The 15999-nt window shown below is 41.6% G+C and overlaps 1 protein-coding gene across 4 annotated transcripts in view; it reads right to left on the bottom strand.

Moving 5' to 3' along the window:
* Positions 1–15999, bottom strand: part of Khdrbs3 (KH RNA binding domain containing, signal transduction associated 3) — a 210274-nt gene that overhangs the window by 50647 nt on the left and 143628 nt on the right. For all 4 annotated transcript variants that reach the window (XR_002818323.1, XR_002818325.1, XR_002818324.1 and 1 more), the window contains exon 7: positions 9662–9744. Coding sequence is in view for 1 of the 4 variants with exons in the window: in XM_004642492.2 (XP_004642549.1) it covers positions 9662–9744 (83 nt within the window). In the remaining 3 variants the exon portion in view is untranslated. The remainder of the gene's footprint in view (positions 1–9661; positions 9745–15999) is intronic.

The raw sequence follows: 15999 nt of genomic DNA, 5'->3' as shown, positions 1-15999 counted from the left end.
GTGCTCCCGGGTCAGCCCCTACCCACAGGGTGCTCCCGGGTCAGCCCCTACCCACAGTGTCCTCCTGGGTCAGTCCCTACCCACAGTGTACTCCCAAGTCAGCGCCTACCCCCAGAGTGCTCCCGGGTCAGCCCCTACCTTGTGTCCTCCCAGGTCAGCCCCTACACTTGGAGTGCTCCCGGGTCAGCCCCTACCCACCGGGTGCTCCCGGGTCAGCCCCTACACTTGGAGTGCTCCCAGGTCAGCCCCTACACTTGGAGTGCTCCCGGGTCAGCCCCTACCCACAGGGTGCTCCTGGGTCAGCCCCTCCCCACAGGGTGCTCCCGGGTCAGCCCCTCCCCACAGTGTCCTCCCGGGTGATTGTGCATGCTTCCCAGGGTCATTCTCACCTGGAACAAGGAGCAGTGGTAATATGATTAGACATCACTGGCGATGTCATGGACAGGTGGCCAGCTCAGGGGTACCACAGTCAGCAGGGCATCAAAACAGCGCTCGCAGGTGACCCACCGAGTCACCAGGGCCAAGCCCTGATGAGCACATCACTTGCTGGCACTCTTTCCAACCCAGCCCAGTTCTCAACCATGAAGGAGTGAACACTAGGTATATCACCTCCTCCTGCCATATCTCTGCACTGCAGTCAACTAATCAGAGACTGCATCTTCTGAAGCCATGAGCCATAAAGACCTTCTTTTCTTTTAAGGACGAGGTGTCAGATTGTTAGTCCCTGCAATAAGAAAGATGAACAATACAAGCGGTAACTTAGAGTGGAGGAAGGAGGGCAGGAATTAGAATTACTCAGCCTCTATAATGTGCTGACTCCTTTACTAACTCCTTGCTAACTCCATTGAGTCCTGCAGTGGAGAAAACAGCAGACGCCACCCTTCCCTTCCCGCCACCACATGCCTTCCTGCTTCCTTTAACCTTTGAGTCCATCCTCTGAGGTAAAAAACAACAGCAATGCATTTCATAAAACAAGGTTCTGAAAGGTTAAATGACCCGCTCTGAATCACACATCCTGTAAATGTTAAGGTTGGGTCCAGATGCAGCAGGTCTGTCCTCAATATTGGAACCAATGAACCTGCATCACAAACAAAAGCGTTTTAAAAACCGCAACTGTGTTGTGCTCACGTGTAACAGGCATGCTTAAATATTACAGCTATACCTTAAAGTATAAATATTAAATGGAAGTTTAACGAACACGAATGAGTTGATACTCTCCAACTTTCTGTGCATTCAGTGAACTGTGTATTTTTCCTGAATGAGTGTGCAATGAGTGTGCTATTAACCTGGGATCACTACACTATAGTACAGCACCAGGAGACACAGTCAGGGTCACTTACCCCTGTACAAGAGAAAGAGAACTGGTGTGTTTAAAAAAATCATTACAGTAATGGCCACATCACTATTAAATACTATCAAACTATTCCCCCTCAAGATTGGAACACATTTACTACATTATTTTTGCCATTTTCTGAAGGATTTCTGGAAGTTCTTTTTCATGAGTATCTTTACAAGTTATGATAAAAAATACAGGGAGCTGGGTGTGGTGGAGCATGCCTATAACTCTAGCACTTGGAGGCTGAAGGTGGAGGACCACCTTGAGCTGGAAGCCAGCGTGGGCTACAGAATGAGTCAAGGCCAGCCTGCACCACATAGCGAGACCCTGTCTCAAAAAAGAAAAAAACACTGCCATGAATACTAGCACTTGCTCAGAGCTGCAGACAGAAAGGCAGGCGAGTAAAGTCATGCTGCAGCTGCTTGATTCAGTGGACCTGGCATCGTGCGCCATCAGAGACTTCCTGGATCTCAAAATGACCATGAAGGGCAGATATTTTAAATCAATTCAGGACATAATGATAGCCACAAAGAAGAACTTTAAGACTTGCCTCAGAAAGTAGCTGCAATGATGGGATAGATGTGTTAAAACAAAGGGGAATATTTTGAGGGGAATTAATGGCAATGTATTTTTTACTGTAATTTATAATACATTTAAAAATTTACTGTATTTGTCAATCATGCCATATATATTTAAAAGCTTTCTATTAGCCACATTTAAAAATAAAACTATTGTATCTGACAAGGTCAGTCAAATCCCTCAGGACTTATCCTGAAACTCTGTACCACAGTTTGTAGATCCTTTCTCAGTGTCAGCCATGTGGATGAGTCACGGTCATTACTTGACCAATTCTTGCTCTCCGTGAAAGCCTGAGAGAATGTTTTCTCCCCATGTAACTCTCCTTAGGCACATTCGACATCACTGATCACTTTCCTCTGTGGCCCCATAATCTCCTTGATCAGAAAATTTGGGACACAACTGAGTTACAGGATGTTACAGTACAGATTCTCCTATGTCCTGACTCTTCACTGACCTTGAAAGGCTAGGGCCAAAATGTTGGCTGTCCTTGCAGCCCTTCTTTTTCTCTAATTTTTAGTGTGCCAACTTAGGTTGTGAACCTTCCTGAAGAGAAACTTAATGCTATTATTACCCTATAACATAAGCAGGTGAGTTTAACCTCACTATCTGTCTGAATATCAAACATCTTAGACACAACATGGAACAGGTATTTTCTGTCAAAGTATTGATATGTTAAACTTTAAGTACCTACAGAATATGAAGAGAAAAAAATAAAAAATATTTTTAAAAATAGGAATAAACAATTAGATATTTTTACATTCTTGCTATATAAGCCTTGCTTTATCTTGGTCTTAACCATCCAGCAGAAAAGCATAAAAACAAAGTAGAAAAAATAAAGCAATATTAATATGCTAAGCTGTAAAAGACTCAAGTCAACAACTTCTGACATTGGCAGGCCTACAGATAACCCATTACTATTATGGGCTACTGGACTATATCGGAATATTTTGCTGAATTCACGCACCTACAATATTTAAATGACAATGGAATACCCTTCTCTAACAAAACTTAACAAAAAAGGGGATACAAATGAAGGACCATTTTGTCTCTGTATATTCAAAATAGGATAGATATACATCTGCATTCTCTTAATTCAATGAACAGAAAGACTTCTAATATTCAATGAATATTAGAAAGAATTGTTCTTTTTTGTAATTTTTATTTTTTCCATAATTTTACTGATAAACAAATAGCAATGAGAAGTTTCAAATCAAATTGGTAGGACAGTTTCAATAATTAAAACATTGCATACATTCTTCCTAGTGGTTAATTGCTGTACAGGATGCAGACATGATATCCTATCTACAAACACTATTAGAATACATCACTCTATTCATTAAGAGGATGTAACTATATATCTATCTTAACCACTTTGAATACACAGATACAAAATGGACATTCATTTGTATCCCCTTTTTTTGTTAAGTTCTGTTATTTGAATAATATATTATCAGCAAAATAATCTAAAAGAGTTCAGTAGTCCATAATATATTGTATTGAGTCTTCTGCTTCACTGGCAATGTCAGAAATTGTTGACCTGAGTCCCCTACAGCTCAACGTAACAGCATAGCTTTACTTCTTATATTTCATTTTTATACTTTTCTGCTGGATGGTTAAGACCAAGGTAAAGCAGGACCTATGCAACAAGAGTTGTAGCTTTTGGGTCCTGATAAGGTCAGTGGAATCCCCTCAGGATTTATCCTGAGATCCTGTACCTCAGTTTGTTTGTCAGTGTCAGCTATGTAGATGAGTCATGGCCATTGCTTGGCCAATGTGCTCTCTGTGAAAGCCTGAGAGAATGTTTTCTCTCCATGTGACTCTCCTTAGGCACACTCTACATCATTAATCACTTTCCTCTTTGGCCCCATAATCTCCTTAATTTGGGACACTGCCAAGTTACATGACGTTACAGTACAAGTTCTCATATGTCCTGAGTCTTAATTGACATTGGAAGGCTAGGGCCAAAATGTTGGCTTTCCTTGCAGCCCTCCTTTTCATCTAATTTTGGTCTGCAAACTTAGGTTGTTAACCATCCAGAAGACAAGCTTATTGTTATTACCATACAACCTAGGCTGTTAAGCTTAACCTCACTATCTGTCTGCATATGAAACATCTTAGGCATAATATGGAACAGGTATTTTTCATCAAGTATGGATATGTTGAACTTTAAGTCCCTACAGAATATGATAAAAAAAATTTAAAAATTAGAATATATTTTAAAAATAATAGTGTTTGTGGACAGGATATCATATCTGTATCTTGTACTATGAATAACCACTAAGAAGACAACAATATGCAATGTACTAATTTTTGAAACTGTCCTAGTAATCAATGTACTAATTTTTTTGAAACCGTCTTATTGCTATTTGTTTCTCAATAAAATTATGAAAAAATAAAATAAAAATAAAAATAAATAGGTAAAATTAATTTTAAACAACAGAACATCCATTTTACAGTTTCTTTTCCTTCATGCCAGGTTTTGTAAATCTGGTGCGTGTTTTAGGGCTCTAGCACAGTTCCTGTGGACTGGCCAAAGGGCAGGCGGTCCACAGCTTTGTGTGCTAGCATCTCCCCAGTGGACAGTTAACCTCTGCTCACTGCTCTCTCATGTACCAGGACGTTTCACAATACATTCCTAGAATCACCTTGTTCTTTACAATGTGACTACATAACAAATCCTCACCTATAACTACAACAAAGAATGCATTTTCCTATTTTAAGTTAATAAAATTAGTGAAATCTAAAATTAATCTTATAGAAACCAAAGGATAAAAACTAGAGCTGTTTCTGGTTCTAGCCAGCAAGTGGGACCAGGGGCTGCAAAGTGACATCTCCTGCCTCACTGCTCAGGACCGCGGTGCCTTCAGTGTGGCGGCAGGGAGCGCCACGTGATGAGCACATCCCGCGGAGACTTTGAAAACAAACTTCTTTATTTTACTAATCTTAGCCTACAACCTTAATATGCAGAACAAGAAAAACGTCTATGTTGATGAAGATACTCTGCCCTGATAAGGCAAACTTTTTAGTTTGGATTGAGGGATAACTGCTTAAAAAGAAAAAAAAAACCAACTGGGATGGGGAAAATATATATGTATATATACAAGATAGCTAAGACAATTATGCTACTAATTTCTATTACCTAATTAAAAGGAATCGTTTGTGCTTATATATGTGATCTGTTTTGCATACCTATATCTTGGAAGCTGAACAACTACTTTAAAGATAACAATAAACAATACAATAACCATTATTAATTTTTAAAACTGTACTAAATTTTTGAATTCTGTGTAAAGGACATAGAAATAGGGGTTCATTCCAGCAAACAAAAACCAATGGTAAAGGGAGGGGCGAAAGTTAATGGAGAGTGATGCAAAAGGGAGCCCTGAGGCCCGAGAGGCTGCACTTCTGCTCAGCCTTGTGAGATTCACAAGCAGAATGACCTGTGAACTACAGGAAATGGACCAACACACGCAGGCTGCATGCAGCCATACCCCAGGGGCTGCGGACAAGGAAGAGACACTGCATGCAGAGCCCACAGAACAGTGGTGAGCACACGTTCAACACTGGCTAACTGAAGCAGGCAGAGATGCTGAGCTCTTCATTAATGCCTGCTGCACAATACTAGAGATGATCTGGCTTACACAAGGTTCCTACTTCGGATGTCTACCAGGGCTTGCAGAGATCACATTGTGGGCTGGTGTGTGCACCCTCCCCTAAAATTCATATGGTAAAGCCATGACCCCCAAAACCTCAGACTGTGGCTGTTCATGGACATCTGACCTCTAACAAGGTGATTTAAATTGAAGTAAATCCTTTAGGGTGGATTTGTTCTAATCCAATCTGACTTGTGCCCCTGTTGGAGAAAATCTGAATGCACAAAGACAAGAGACATGCAGGCACAGAAGACCATGCGAGGACATGGAGAAGACGTCCACCTGCAGGACATGGCGCAAGCACTTAGACGAAGCACAGCTTGCCAACGTGGGGACTCTGGACTTCCACTCTAGAACCAAGACACAACAGACTTCTGCTATTTAAGCCACCAAAGCTCTAGAGTTTTGTTACAGCAGCCCCAGCAAGCTAACACAGTGCATCACAGCATTTCCGCACCCAACGGCTTAGTGTAACGGTTTCGCTTAGTGTACAAGAAAGCATATCATGCAAGATGTTTCCTTTAGTGCATCCTTCCTGACATTTAAAGAGCTTATAATTTATACTGTACCAGCTTCTTAACTGGTCTCTGCCCTTAGGCTCACCATCTGCCAATCCAGCCTCGATGCTGTCAGCTAATTAATTTCTCTCAATTCTAGCCCAAGCACGTCATTTGCTTGCATGTAACGCTTCAGCAGCTCCCCATCACTGCTCACAGGATGAGGACGCAGCTCCTCCAGGTGGGAACCCACGACCACTCCTCCTCCCATTTCACTGCTTCCCCACCCTCTAAGCATCATGCACTCCAGCCCTAGGCACTTCCCACAGAACTTTCGCTTCTTTTCCTGCTACTCCTGTTTTATAAACTTTCCCTCCTGTCTGTCATCTGGGATAACTGCTTGTCTTTCACTTTCTCAGGGCTATAACTCCAAACAAGAACATCATTCTTTTTATTTTTTATTGGTACTTGTTAGATATACATAATGATCACATTCATCACTGGGAACTTGTACCTGTAATGACTCATCTTTATTCTCCCCCCCCCACTTTCCTCCCTTTCCTTCAACTGCTTTTCCCTCCTTATTTATAAAGGCTTTGTTTCATTATTTCCTTTCTTTCACATTTTTTCCTCCTCCCTTCCTTCTTCTCCCCCTTTCCTCTCTCTCTTCCCATTTGTACATATTCTTCCTATTTGACACTACTGTACATTTTGGTCCTTATTTTGATTTCTCACACCAGAGAAACCACGCAATATCTAGATGTGTGCCCAATTTATTTTACTTAAGAGAATGGTTCCAGGGCTGGGGAGATGGCTCAGTAGAATAAGTGCCTCCCTGGCAAGCACAAGGGCCTGAGTTCAATCCCTGGTTCCACCGGGGGAAAAAAAAGAAGACGTTGCCACATGCATCATCCATTTACCTAGGAATGTCTCAAATTCACCCTTCCTTGAGTAGTACTCCACCATATATAAAAGCTTCTTTAGCCACTCATCAGTTGATGGGCCTTTGGGCCACTTCCAAGGTCTAACTATTACAAACAGTGCTGCTACACACATGGTGTGGGCATATTGCTGTGGTACTAGGTTTTTAATTCTTCTGGAAAGATACTAAGAAGAGTAACAGCTAGTTCAAATGGAACCTCTAGTCCTGGGTTTTTGAGGAATCTCTACGTTGTTTTCCACATGGCTGCACAGTCTACACTCCCCCAAAAGCAGTGGTCACTTTGGAAGTATGGCCATTTTCACCATATTGGTTCTTCATACTCAAGAACAAAGGCTATCTTTCAATTTACTGCTATTCTCTTCCTCTCTTTTTCAGAGAGCCGTAATTCAGATGAGACCCCGAATGTTTCTTCAGACCTTTCATTGTGCTTACCACTTGGTGAAATGGGCAGCAGTGAGCTTTCCATGGAGAGACTCTCTACCTTAATCTTTGTATTCCAGTCATCACGCCCAGCACCTTGCATACAATATATGTAATGAATGCTGACTGACCAGCCAAGAGGACAAATTGCACAGCAAATCAGGTTCACCTCAGCTTAAAGGGAAACACCCTGAATTTCTCAACTCAGGGCTCATACTTGGGATCAGCTATTATGTGCCCAGGCCTCAGTTTGATGAGGCATATTAGCTCTCTGTGCTGTCACTTGAGTTAAATGAGCATGTAATAAGTGGCTTAAATTCTGGGTCTGATTTAGAATACAGTCTAAATAAGTGTGGGTTTCTTGTTCTCCATCAGTTTAGCAGGATACACAATGTGACAGGTCATGACACTCACTGAATTAAAATGCTTTAAATCTGGTGAATGCTTTAAATTGGTTCTTTAGATCAAAGACAAAAACAAAAGACTATGTGGATTACACTCTTGTGCTGCGTATGCACTTCATTGAAAAGTTATGTCACAGTATTCACATCTGTTAACCACAGACAATGGTGTTCACTGCACAGGATAGGACTGGTGCCTGCAAAGACCAACTGAAATCAAACAGACACAGCACAAGCATAGAAGGCGGGATACAAAAGCGCTCAAGTTGTCCATACAGCTCGAGCCGGGACAGACACCTACACTGGGAAGTTCGACACAAAGAACACTAGAATGGGTATGGGGCAGAACTGGGAAAAGACTGCAATCAGACTCAAGAAAGGAACAGTGTTAAAAATGTTCCCGTGGCAGGCACACCACCAGAGTTACCACTCATCAGCTTCTGTTATCAGTGCATCCTAGAATCTCTTTGTCAAAACACCTGCCTTACAAGAGTATCAACAGGAGTGAGGCCTTCACATGACACAGTCCCCAGGCCTCATGAGGCTCATAGAAACAAGGCCAGAAATACTCCATGCACTCAGCAAATGTGGAAGGGGATGACTTGCTTTGCGAGGCTGAAAACTGAAACACTGAGGATATTTATGTTTTCAAGTAAAATATAAGAAAGTCTTGGTTATTTATAAAGGGGAGGGTAAAAATCTCAGAGTTATATTTGACTTAGAAGTTCATTTTTCTACTTACTGTGTGATTTTTGGCACATTACTCTTTTTAGTCCTTTCTTTTTCTACCCCGTGAGTAAAAAAACCTGTCCGATTTCCTAGAGAGTTGCTAGGACACCTCCAAGAGATGCTCATGCAGCGTGCGCGATGTGCTGGCCGGTGAGGGGGCCCTGCTAGCAGCGGGCGCTCCTATTGCCACACGCTAAACACCACCAGTGTGCTGCGCCAAGCTGCCAGCCACAATATCCGTTTCCAGCCAGAGTTTGAAAGTTGCTTAATTGTTCAACTTACAGAGGAGACAATCGGCCCTAAACCTAAACCACAATTTTAAAAATCTGCTATTCCAGTAACAGAATTAATGAATGAAGGCTTGTGTGCTCAACAGTTGAACACTACTGCTTAAGTTCAAAAGTGGATGCTTCATTAAATGCCCACATTGTTCACACATTTGTTTATGCTTCATAATCAGTTTAAAGCCATTATTTGTTTTATGTTTGCCTTTGTTCTCTTCTTTCAGACATAATATCTTAAAGCAAAAGTTTTTAAGGCATGTAGGAAAACATTCTGAATGAATAAAAACTGATTTTACACACCAGTGAACATCCAGGGATATTATCAGAAAAGGCAACCAGTCAGTTCCTTTTTGCCTCTGACAATATTTATTTCTGAGTAAATACTTTAGAAAATGAGTCAGAACTAACTCATTACTCACAGGCGGAGTAAGAGTTGTTAGAAAACGGAGCATCACTTCCAGGAAACCAAGGCAGGTCATTCTCAATTTGCTCAAGTGGTATTTGGCCTTAGGACTTCACGATTGCACCCTTTGGGGCAATTATTTCTCCTCAGATTATACTGAACACTTAAGCCAGACTTTCGAGTGAATAAAGTTCAGTGTTTATTTCCTAAGCCTGAATGCTTTAGTCCCACAGTGAATCTGAAGGGGGTAATACATGCTTAATAGTGGAGTAGATTTTGTTTCTTGAATTAGAAGATGAAAAACAGAACAAGGCACGTTGGATTCCCCTCACGGCCGAACGCCACGCTTCCCACAACACACACACATCGAAGGGCACATGTGTTTCTATGGGACCGTCCTGAGGACTCACTCTTACCTTTGGGCTGGGGTGCTGTAGCTGTTATCATAAGAATCGTAACTCTGTTCATCATAAGCAGTGCCATATCCATCATCATAGTCCTAAAATGTGACAGAAATACAAAGACAGTCAGAGAACTTTCTGGAAAGAAAGCAGCATCCTGTTTTTAGTGCATTTCCATTACAAAGCTAACATGACATTATATGCCTAATTACAGCGCAATGGAAAATGCATAGGTGAGACTTCAAGGCAAATGGAAGAGGAAGAACCTCCCAACATTCTCTGTGCAAAAGCAAAGATATTTTGAAAAAAAAAAAGTCAGGAGCACTATTTTCAGGACACTGGAAAGCGAGCAAAGAAATGTAGAGATCTAGGTAGCATTTACTTTTTGAACTATGGCTGAATCCTGGTAGGAACGTGGGCTTCGCAATGTTTTAACTTGTTTCCATCTTCCACCCAACTCTGCAGGGGCCTGAGAAACCAAGGGGCATCTCTGGCAGCAATGTGAGGGCCAATGGAGGAGAAGAACAGGGCTGGGGCTCTTCCAAGGACCCGGGCCCAGAGAACTGTCTTTAGTTGATTTGACTTAGAGCAGTTCCTGTGTCAAACCTATCCTCAAGGGGAATCCGAAGAAAATTAATAATTAGAGGCAGCTGCTTAAGATTTCAACTGTCCAGGTCAGTGGAGAAGAACTAGGGAAATAAATAATAGGCAAATCAAAAAGCATAAGTGAAAATGATGGAATAAAATGTCCATACAGTTTTTTAAGAATTCTGAAATAATCCTGGGAATTTACAAGTTCATGCCCATGCAGAGGGCTACGTTCACACCAGCAAGGACCCTAGGAGACCCAGAGCTCTGGCCTCCTGCTGAAGACTGAGCTCAAGCAGGAAATGAGAAATTAAGGCTCAGCTGGTTGTAAAGTGACTGGGTAAGAGTTGGACAGGAGTGCCAATAAAACCCAGGGGACCTTGGCAGAGGTCAGGAAGTTTCTAGGCATTTAATGATCTCTCTGTCTAATAAGGAGCTGAACAATAAGCTAATGCAGAGGAAAGATCAGCGGCAACACATGGTGCAGACAGACGTCACAGAATTGGTCAGGAAAGTCAAACAAAGAGCAGAGAAAATAACAAGCCCACGGACCTGACATCCAGACATGATTAACTATATAAAATGTCTCATTTTAAACAAAAACTGGAATTTGATTTCCAGTGTTGAGAGATTATGTACAATGTCCAGTTTTAAACAAAAAATGAGACATGAATAGATACGAAAATATGTATCTATATGATGAAAAAAAGCAAACAATAAAAATTGTTGCTGATGAAGCTGAGCCACTGAACTTATTAGTCAAAAAACTTAAGGTAGCTGCCTTAAATACAGCCAAGGAACTGAAGGACATCTTTTATGAAAACTAAAGAAAAATATGAAAATAATGCTTCAACAAACAGACAATATGGGTATACATATAAATAAAAGCTAAACACAGCAATTTTTGCTGGCAAAATTTTCTAACGACAATAAAAAAATTACTAGAGGAAGGAAACAAGTGAAAGAAAAAGAATGGAGGATCAGAGACCTGTGAGACACCACAGAATGCACAAACCAATGCATGAAATACCCAGGAAAGGAGCAGAGAAAACAAAGAGTGCGCACTTAGCGTGTCCATGAAGCTCTGGGATCTGTATCTATATCCATATGTTTATGGGCTGTACAAAATCTGAAATAATTTATCAATAGTAAAAGATATACTTTATAAAAAACATTAAAAGGAGCTTTTACCTTTAGAAAAAAGTATAAATCTTTGTGACCTTAGAAAAAGCAGTAATGGCAAACACACACACACACACACACACACACACACACACATGCACACACACAAACACAATGGACTTCTAAAAAAATTAAGAACTTTTGTAATCAGGGGATAACAGTTAAGGCAGTGAAAAGAAAATTTATTACATGGTACAAAATATTTGCAAATCACAAAGCTAATAATGACCTAGCATACAGAATATGTGAAGAATTTTTACACTTATAAGACAATACTAACCCAATAAAAATAAAAACTATCCTCTAGTTTTTAGGGGAGAGGTAGATTTCAAACTGAGAACTATACACACATGATATTTAAGTCTGTAAAAGTGCAAATCCTGCCCCATAACTGATCCTAAATTCCCAGGATTAAGTACACAATAACAAAGGATTTATTGCTATTTAATTAATACTTAAATGAGCCTGGAAACAACATCTTGGAACATCAATATGATCAATGGAAATCACTTAATGATTTCAGAGTATATATGAGGGCCCTCCCAGAAGAGAAAGGTAGTCTAGAGAAAAGAGAAAGTATTTAGCAGCAGTTAAGAGTCTATAATTTACTATCAATAATTTTAGGCATATTTCTGATTATCAGAATTTATATATATATATAATATATATATATATATTATATATATATATACACATTACAGGGTCTACAGGGTACAGGGTGTACGTGTCTCACTACGTAGATTGGACTCGTAGTGATTCTCCTGTTTTCCACCTCCCAAGCACTGGGATTACAAGCGCGCACCACCACGCCCAGTCTCAACTGCCCTGTCTGCATACCCGGGGGTGAGGGTATGCACACCAGGGATCAAACCCCGATCCCTGCGTCTGACTAAGCAGGCGCTTTAGTCCACTGAGCTATTTGGCCAGCCCTAGCGTTTATACTTTTAAAATGTAAATCCTTAGGGGTATTTTAAAAGGAAGGGAAAGCATACACTTTTAGAATATGTGCACACATTCTAACACAATGTCTGAGCCATCAAGAATGCCATAAAAGCTAGCTGATATTATTAATCACTGTCGTGCAGTAATAGCTGTGCAGGCTTCCACCCTGGATTTCTAAGGCAACTCCACCAGACGGAGACTACTGGAAGCCTCAGTGTGCAAGGATAAAGCTCAGACGGCTGGTTGAAAGCAATCACATTATCGTCCAAGTTAAAAAATCTGATACACAGTAAACTTATATACTTAGGAGACATAGTAAAATAATTCAATATATAGCATGCTTTAAAAGATGTAAATGCTAATTACTTGGATTTGATCATTATACATATACTCTTTGAAAACTCATCTGTTAAACATCAGACTACAATTTATTTGCTTTAGGAAAACTGAGAACTATCCAAGTAGGAATAAAAGTTACATAATTTATATATAGGCACTTATATTTTTATTTTTTTTTAAATCACAGTGGAAGAACAGAATATGTGTCGTATAGAAATATATTCTGTATTTTGGAAACAAAATAAAAATGAATATTCATTAAATGGGGTAAGTGGAAGAAGAAAATGAATAAAAGTAGAACACAAAAATCAAGTGTTGGGGGCTGGGGAGACAACTCAGTAGAATAAGTGCCTCCCTGGCAAGCACAGGGTCCTGAGTTCATGCCTTATTACTGAAAAAAAAAGAAAAATCGAGTGTTCTCACAACAGCTACCAGGAAGCTGGTGCTTGGCTATGAGCTTCAATGGCCAGTGCAAGGAGGGAAAAGCCTTCTGACGACAAACAGGCAAGTATTTGGAGACGATTCTGGCTACCAGGGAAGTAGCACAATACAGACGTTTTCTAGAAGCTCCTGATGAAAAGGAGCTTTCTTTATCCAAAAGCAGAAAGTGTCCCCAGGGCAGCTAAGCTGTTCTGGCAGCTGGTAAACCCCGTGGATGGAAAGGATCTGTGCAGTCCATTGAGCGCTAGCCATGAGACTGGTGGGAGACAGCGACACTGACCAAGGAGACAAGTGCAGCTTAGCCTGTGCAGGGTCAGCACGGAGGCGGCACAGACCTGCCCAAACGGGCAAGAGAAGGACATTTTATAGAAGCATCAACGTTGGCACTTAATCTCAAAGTACAGAAAAGCAGCAGCAGTAGGGCAAAGTGATTAAAAATTAAAGTTAAGCAGAACGAACCACAGGTGCCAAACAACGAAGGCTTAGAAGAAAGGAACCCTTTCCACCCAGGAGGCAAGCTGTTTGTGGTGAGTGCACCATGCGCGCAAAAGGAAAGACAGGGGAAGGGTGAAACCGGAAACCCACAAAGCACGGCACGAAGGCCCACAGCGTGGAACACACGCGTGGACTCGAAGCAGCATCACATCATTCCTTTGTGCCTTAGGAAGTGCTCCTCAGGAACAGCATGGGAGCAAAGAACAGGAGGGCGAACTGGACAGCTACTAGGGCCATCACCGTTGCACAGTACGATTAAGGCTCCTTCAGTTATGTGTTATACGTCTGAGACGAACACAGCCTCTTCAAGTGAAAAGTTCTGTTTTTTGTTTTTTTTTAATATTTATTTGTGTGTGTGTGTGTGTGTGTGTGTGTGTGGCCAGCTCAGCCCACCAGGGGGCGGGGCTGGCTGGCATGTGGTGCTGGGGGATTGAACCGCGGTCCCTGTGCTTTGCTAAGCTTGTTCTAAGTAGGTGCTTTAGACCACTGAGCCATCTCACCAGCCCAAAAGTTCTGTTTTTGTGCTTAAAGAATTAAGCATCTACATGGCTGGGATTAAAAAGTCAGGGAAGGCATTAAGCACCACACTGCTTTAATGCTGTGGTGAGTCATTCATTCCTTGTCAATTATTCTATCAAATGTTGTACTGCTAGGAACTCACTTAAGTTTTCAAACTGTTCAATTCACTAAATTATTAGCTTTAGTATTTTTATGCTGGAGATTTAAAACTATTACATTTGCAACTCTAAGCAGATTTCTTTCACAGCTGGATGCGGCTGTGGTAGTGAACAGTTTGCACACTTGTTCATTATGACAAATGCTGTTCATTTGCAAACATGAAAAACATAGGGAGGCATGGAGAAGACCAGACAGCAGAGGAAACCTGGCTGTAGCACTACTGCAAAATGAGGGAGTTTCCAGGTGCATGGTGGAGGGAATTCTTGTTGATCTTCTATTTTTACTGCAAGGTAGGGGATGAGGTCATAAGCTGAGAGGAAGCCGGGAGAAATAAGGCAGAAAATGACTCAGCAAATGATTAGAACAAAGCACAGAGGATGCTGGAGCTATTAGGACTATTTTTGTCCGGAGGACCAGGCGATTCAAGAATTTAGCAGTCTTTTTTTTTCTATCCCTCTTATAGTGTTTTTAACAATAGGCTACTCATTATTTTTCCTATTTACATAATTTCATACTGTAGCATGGCTCTTTCAGTTTTTCCGAGGTTCAAGTAGAAATTCTAAAAGAATCCCAAATACATTATGTGCTACAATTTAACAGGTAATTCAGCGGAATAATAAAATACAGCATGAGGGGGGATATTGAGGATTTAGTTTGATCACACACCTGACCTTGACCGACTCCTAAATGTTAGCACATGCCTGGGGCTGGGGACGCACATCTCTTGGTTGGGAAGGCGCACACGTGCCAGGTTCTTCTCTGCACTACCAGTTTGAGCATTTTCTTATGTTCCTGCATTTTCTTTCTTGACAATGAAACTGCATATCCTTGGTAGCCTCTTGTATCATCACAGGGCTGTGGGGCTTCGTGCTGTTCCCTCTGCTGCGCTCCCCACTCTGCCTAGGAAGTGCTCAGGAGAGGATGCACCTTCTGTTCTCTTGTAGCTTCTCAGTCCTAAAAAGCAGGGGTCATCGCACTGTTTTGCCACCAGGTGTCCTAATAAAATTGCCTTTCTTGCAGTGCTACATGGTTGGGACCTGCTGGGGATCTTGGCTACCCTTATGAACCAGATGTAACTATAGATTCCTTAGGCCAGGCACAAGCTTGGGACGCAGCATACCACCACAAGATCCAAGGTGTACCACCACATGGTACGCTGGGAAGACCCTTGTTTAGGGGCTTGTGAACCTGCTGTCACTCCTGCCACTGTGGGGGCTCTTTCAGCCCTGCTAACTCTCACAATCATCCCTCCCGTTTCCAGAGTGAATCATTAGGCTTTCTAGAATCATCCACAATTTTTCACCTAGACTAACTAATACTTTCAGTGCTTTGTCATCTACACTTTCCTTCTGAATTCTCTACCTTAAAATGCAAACCTGAGCTTACTGTCTCCTCATTTATACTACCCATTCCTTTTCCTACAAGGCAAAGACTAAACTACTCATGTCTCCATCTCACCCTTCATTACGCACCCAGGGGCAGCTATGGCACCCCATCCCCCGTGGGGTCTGGTCTGGCACTGCTGAAGCTTCTTCCCCAAGGCTACGTCCTCCAGCACCATCCTTTTTGTCACCAGTCCTACGACCTGAGACTACACAATCCTTCACCTGCTTTGTGCCCCATCAAAAGTAACCACTTGGATATCCGTGGCACCTGGGAGCACTTCTTGGCCTCCCTTCTCTCTCACT

The sequence above is a fragment of the Octodon degus genome, unplaced genomic scaffold (assembly GCF_000260255.1).
Source record: "Octodon degus isolate 3935 unplaced genomic scaffold, OctDeg1.0 scaffold00154, whole genome shotgun sequence".
NCBI classification, from domain to species: Eukaryota; Metazoa; Chordata; class Mammalia; order Rodentia; family Octodontidae; genus Octodon; species Octodon degus.
The sequence above is the reverse complement of the archived record's forward strand: the minus strand, read 5'-3'. Positions and strand labels throughout refer to the sequence as shown.